The sequence below is a fragment of the Electrona antarctica genome (assembly GCF_951216825.1).
Source record: "Electrona antarctica genome assembly, chromosome: 10".
NCBI lineage: Eukaryota > Metazoa > Chordata > Actinopteri > Myctophiformes > Myctophidae > Electrona > Electrona antarctica.
This window is the reverse complement of record NC_136791.1, coordinates 36,976,471-36,982,872: the sequence shown is the minus strand read 5'-3', so window position 1 is coordinate 36,982,872 and position 6,402 is coordinate 36,976,471. Positions and strand designations below refer to the sequence as shown.

The 6,402-nt window shown below is 43.3% G+C and overlaps 1 protein-coding gene across 1 annotated transcript; it reads right to left on the bottom strand.

Moving 5' to 3' along the window:
- Window positions 1-4,034, bottom strand: snai3 (snail family zinc finger 3; the record flags this gene model as incomplete). The annotated part of the gene is made up of 5 exons (XM_079511922.1): window positions 1-750; window positions 1,529-2,281; window positions 3,018-3,132; window positions 3,222-3,322; window positions 4,007-4,034. 5 exons carry the CDS (start codon window positions 4,032-4,034, stop codon window positions 569-571), a joined length of 1,179 nt encoding a protein of 392 aa, XP_079368048.1. The 3' UTR covers window positions 1-568.
- Between the last annotated feature and the right edge of the window lie 2,368 nt (window positions 4,035-6,402).

Genomic DNA, 6,402 nt, shown 5'->3' with positions numbered 1-6,402 from the left:
CAAGTTTAATCTCAGCAACATTTTCCAGCCACTGGGGCTAAGATGGTTTCAGTCATGTTTCCCATAATGTACAAATACAATTCCACTCAATAAGTCAAGATTGTTGCTTTATAAAAATGATGCCCATATAGTGGATCTGAAGGAAGAAGGCATGACAATTCTTGATCGTACTGAATTGTGGAATGCTTTAGTTTGCTGCTTTTAGATTTTTTTTCTCTCCTTCCAGTTCAGAGATCTGACAGCCAGAGTAGAAGTGAAGTTTTGTGGACCGGTATAATGTCATGATGAAGGACGGCAGGATGGTACGATGGTATGAATAAAGAAACCACGCTCCATCTAAAAGACTGTGAGAAGGGTTCAGAATTCTTAACATGCTCCCGAGTGCTTTTCTGCAGTTGACCCTGTACTCTCACTGGCCAGCAGGAAAAAGTATTTCCCCTTTGGGATCAACACAGGAAAAAACGAACCAATATTTGGTAGCAGTCAGTGAGCTCCTACAGAAGTTCTGACTTGGCATAACATACCTGTATAGTCCTTTTTGGAGTATGTTTGGCACTGTGAATAGTTGTTAGGGCAGCAGGCAGCAGCCAGCCTCTTGATGCTTGACTAACAGTGATATTCTGGAGAATGTCTTGGAGCAGCTGGTACACTGGTACTTCTTAATGTCTGTGTGGGTCTGAAGGTGAGCTCGCAGGTTGGAGCGGTCAGCAAAGGCGCGGCTGCAGTGCGGACAGGAGAAGGGCTTCTCCCCTAGAGAAGTGCAAACACAAAATGCTGTTAACAATGATAACCACCAAAGAACAGCAGCAACATGGCAACAACATGCATGTCAACCTTCACTGCACAGAGCAAGCTAAACCTGAAATGGCATTTTCAAAGGAATGACACAGTAAAGTCCTAAGTATTAATTTAACTTTGTAAAACTGTAAATTATTGTATCAATCAATCAATCAATTTAGTTATTAAGTGGCAGATGCAACTGTCAAAGTTATAGTGACAATACATAATGTAAGAGCAGATGCAGTTATGCCTTAATATTTGTCGTAGCGTAGCTTTTTATTTAGGTTTGCTAGGCTAAGAAACATTTTCCATCAGAGTAATGCCATAAAGTAATAGCAAAATTCTCAAGTTCACACATGGCAAACACCTAAAATTATTGATGAATTAACACTGCAAATCTTTCAAATGTAGTATTAGTTCTAAGAGAGAGGGAGAGAGAGAGAGAGAGAGAGAGAGAGAGAGGAGTGCGTGAGTGAGTGAGTGAGTGAGTGTGGGGGGGGGGGGGGGTTAATGCCAGAGGTCATTTGTTTTGTCCTCATAAGGAAAAGGGACATTTCTATGGTCAAGGTTTGTTATCAGAGTTATTTAGGGTTAGTTTTAGGGTTAGATTAGAGATAATCTGAGGTTAAAGTTAGTTATGATTAGGGTTAGGTGTGGTTGTTTTTAAACACTTTCAACCTGGCATCCCTGAGTGGTTATTGCGGAGGTTAGGTTAGACCAGCAAGTCAAGTGTATATGTGTCACTCACCTGTGTGTGTGCGTATATGGCCCTGCAGTAGCCAGGGCCTGGAGAAGGCTTTACCGCACAGTTTACAGATGCATGGTAGAGTATGTGTCCTTATATGCATCTTCAGTGCTCCGAGACTGGCGTATTCCTTCTCACAGTACTTACAGCTGAAATACTTGTGACTCTGCCAATCACGGTGGAAGTGCCGGTGCTTGGCCAGGCCTGAGCAGACGGAGTAGCCTTTATGACAGTCAAAACACTCAAATCGATCTGTGCTAATGCCACAGCTAGTGGGATTAGGAAGGAGGGCCAGGAGAGGGAAGGATGGAAGAATGGATGGAGGAATGGTGGAAGGGAGCTGAGTTTCTCTGCCCCTCTCCTCTGGCGTCCTGTGGTCCTGGGCGTAGAAGAGTTCGTCTAAGTTGTGGGTTAAGTGTGATTCCTGTGTTCTGCAGACGTCTGACAGAGGTTTGGGTGTTCTGAAGCATTCTCTAGTGTAGGGGTCCGTGAGTGTTCCGGAGTAACGCTCTGATGTTCCGTGGCGCCCCAGGACAGAGCTGTGGGGCAGGCCTGATGTAAGGAAAGAGCTGGAACTTGGAGAATGTGGCCGGCGCCTCTCTCTCCTCTGGCCTGCTCTGTCCACTCTGAGGGAAGGAAGAAGAGAAGCGGAGGAAGAGAGAGGCCATGGAGACTGCACTGCCCTTGAAGGAGGGGGACAAGTATGATGGATATCTTTCCGGAGTGGCAATTCTTCATTTGGACCGGCAGGAATACCTATAGAATAAACACAAACACACGATAGGCACCATACAAATAAAAATGTATTATTATATTAGACGATGAGGCATACTGACTACATTTTAGATACAAAACACTTCTAGAGAGAAACAAATATTTTATATTCCTTTTTTACTCAAATTGCCCCCCCCCCCCCCCCCCCCCTCTTTCCCTCTCTCTTTCGTCCTTCTGTGTGAAACCACTACTTTTCTGATGGTAATCATGACAGGTTTCTGTACAGAAGAGCTGTGGTGGGTGGTGCGGGGGCTATGGAAAAACAAAATCCACAGTCTGAAGGAGGGATTTAGTGGTAAAAGGGGCCTGGAAGGCTCTTGAGTGGAGCTTAATGGGACCCTTCACGTCCCTCAAGGACCTCAGGACAATGCAGACTCTTTTGTGGGGTGGATTTTGCACCTGCTAAACACAAACCCACATTTTGTTGTGGGCCAGAGCACAGTATCGTTTCACTCAAAACCACATTTCCAGATTCTTGATTTAATTTCATAAAACACTATAAACAAGCAGAAAAAATATATGTATTTGTGATGATCTGCACTAGCACTAACTCCTAGTTATAGCCCAAGAAAAGTTAAAATGTTAATCTGAACTGAACTATTTTGACAAAGCAGGGAAAGACAAATAATATGTTTCCAAACAACATTAATTATAGTAGTTTTATATGTATGTATTTTATTTAGCAATCTAAGTACATGATTTGTCAGATTAAACTTACCTTCTGTTTTGAAGTCCAGTCTACTGTAGTTAGGTTTCTTGGCGCTTTGAAGTTTCTTTACTAAGAAAGATCGAGGCATCTTAAGGTCATCTAGGAGCAACGTTGAGTCCACAGCCTGTGGTTCACACATGCACAGCCTCCAGGTCACACTGCTGTATGTTTCACATCCACTCCTCCGGTTTACACTGAATCCAGTTCACACACAGTGCTGTTGTCACGCTGGTGGTGAGTGCCGGTGGTGCGAGACAACCTGTGAATAAATAGCAGCGGCTTGTAGGGAGCCTGCTGCCGGTCAGTCTGTGGCCCTGAGAATAGCCATAGGACACTTTTTATTGCCTTGAATTGTTACTTAAAGGCACTTATTTAAACAGATGACATAGGCTATTTCAAGGCCATTTCAATTTGTTTGAGTTAAGAATAACAATACCCTTATTCAAAATATACTCTGGTAGGGCTCAAGCACAACTTTTGTGTTTTGCATTTTTTGGATTATTTTTATTATTAGCCTATTATTGTTAATTATTATTATTTATTATTATGAATAATAATAATTAAGGAGTTATTAAGGAGTCAGGAATAACTACATACCCTTAGTCAGGAATTAAGCAAAGCAGAACAGTGAAATTACTCTGACCACAAATGCAATGTTTGTGGAAAAATGTTTGATAACATCAAATGTGTAGAAGGAAGTGCTTCCACACAAATATGCATCAATGAAAAAACAATTTGGCCTATGCCGACACCAGGGGGTCAGGTGCAAGTGTGAGTGGGTGTGCGTGTGTGTGCGTGTGTGTGTGTGTGTGTGTGTGTGTGGGGGGGGGGGGGGGTGGTTAGGGTTAGGGTTGGGGGCGTGACCTGTATGTCAATCAGCATACCCCAACAAAACAGGTGTATGAATGGCACTGCACAGACTGGGCCACTTGGCATTCAACACACAGAATAGAGCGGTTTCCACTGCAGAGATGAACGGGGGCTTCCACTAGACATACTTTCCCAGTACAAGACAAAGCAAGCCATGGCTTTCCATGACAGAGTCCATACAACACTTGTGAAAGCTTCTTCCTTAACCTATACTACACCTGGGCCAAATATGGGGAGGGGGGCGTGACCCATTGATGCATTTATTTTACCCGTGTCTCCCGCTGTCCACTAATTTAAATATTTGCACATACTGCATTTTAACATTTTTTTTTAAATAAAAAAAGACTGGTAGAATAATACCTTGGTTCCATCAAGCACCGGGGTGTATTATACCTTAACTGAGGTTCACGTGCTTGAGGCCATGAAGGCTCTAACAATGTCAGCATCCGAGAGGTTTAGTGGGCTGGCCTCCTCTTGCAGGCTGTGGCAGATATCATTCCACTGTCAATATGTTGGCAGTGGTGTCCCTTTCAGTCAAATGCATCACAGAGAATGTTTGAATACTCACAGGATTAAAGGTGCATCGTTCCCAAGTAGGCCGGTGGCCGACGGGCACGTACAAGTCTAGTAAAAAGACAAAGAAGCGTCTACACACCTGGGCCCTCATTTATCAATTGAGTGTACATTCTGCCCCAAATTCGAGTGTAGGTTTCGTAGTACACCCACGTCGGGTCGGCATTTATAAAGTGATCGCAGACAGCTGATCCTTCCTAATTTCATTCCTAGCAGTAATAAATGTGACGGCTGAAATCAATCTGGCACGCCCTATAAAATCAAGCCGCGCCCTCGGTTTTGCGACATGAACAACTGCAATACGACCTGGAAACCATGGTTACAGGAAGAAAAAAAAAATCACTCGCTTGCCTAAATTGCCTTGCTGCCCCCTCCCATACACACACACACAGACGCACGCACACGCAACTTGTTGTATCTTAAATAAATAAACCTGCATGAATTAAATAAAGCTGTAGGACTACCCTGTCTGTTTCTCCTCTCGCTTCGCTTCCCTTGCTGCCCGCCTCACCCCCCGCACGCACGCACGCACATATCGCAATTTGCAAGCAACTGTCACTGTGTTGTTAGTTGTATATTAAATTATTAAAGTCTTTATTCATTTAATATACAACAAGATATATTAGTGAACGAAAACCTGAACCTGTGAACCATGAATTATATAACAAATAGGTGCGCACACACGCTGCTGTTTTGCAAGGTGCATCTCCTGTCCTGTCTATCTGTCTCTCTCTATCACTGTGGTCTGTCCGTGACACCGTGACCAATTGACCATGCACGTTGTTTTGACAGTCTATTTAAATTGCCTCGCTGTCAACTGTCAATTATATGAATATTGCAGCCAAACCCGTAGCCTCATGTGGCACTGGACAGTGGTGGTGGTGGTGGTGGTGGGCTGCAGGCTGGCTTTAGCCTATACTATCTCCGATGCGTTCCCACTTGCACTGGCACGGCACATTTGGCATTCGAGCGACGCGTCGGGTTTATTAAACGAGGAGGAGATTGCACATACTGTAACTCCAGAAAGACATCGGCCTGCTGTAGATTAGGCTACAGTAGGCTACCCAAGTTGGGACTCTCCGGAAATATTTCAGCACAGACAGCCCAAATCCTATGCGCTCATCATGCAAAACACTGTTTAAATGGCTTACGCATCTAACTTGCAACATTGTTTTTAAATGCGCGATTTTAATTGCTTGCTTGTAAAGTTGGAAATCTCCTACTAATTTCATATGACACAAAGACACATCGTTGATGTAGGCTATTCCTTTACTTTTTTTTACTTTTTTACATTTAGCCCATATACATACCTATACAGTTTTATATAAACATTTTAGGAGTGAATACATATGTTTGATGCCTGTGACAGCCTCTCAGCTGGTCAAACAATGCTGCTCCGCTGTTCTACGACAGAAAAATAGGTGAGGACAAAGCGTACGACAGCTCCCGACCAGACGTGATTTTTGTCTTGGCTCAAGTTCAAATTCATGCTTTGGCGCAAATCGTAAATGCCGAAAATTGCGGTAATTTCGGCGTACACCCATATTTTGGCGTACGCACGGTTGATAAATGAGGGCCCTTGAGTGACAAAATACAGTTTAGAAACTGTAGGAAAAACTGCATGGCCTTTCTCCCTTGAACATTTCAGTCCATCCTTGGACCAAGCTTAAAACCTGTGAACAGTCCCATGGACTGAAATGTTCAATAAAGTTGTCTTCTATGCAAGCGAGGAAGTGTGCACATACTTCAAACATGTTTATTTTTGTGCAAGAGATTTAATATATTAAGTTTCATGGCCTTTGTGATGATAGTGTATGATTGCAAGTAATGCACCTCGCTGCTCAAATATTTACTGCCAGCAAGAAAAATGTTTAGGCCTTTGATTTCTTTTTAAGTTCCCATGGCTCCCTCTAGTGGCTCAATTCTTAATTGAACCATGTAAAAGTAATTT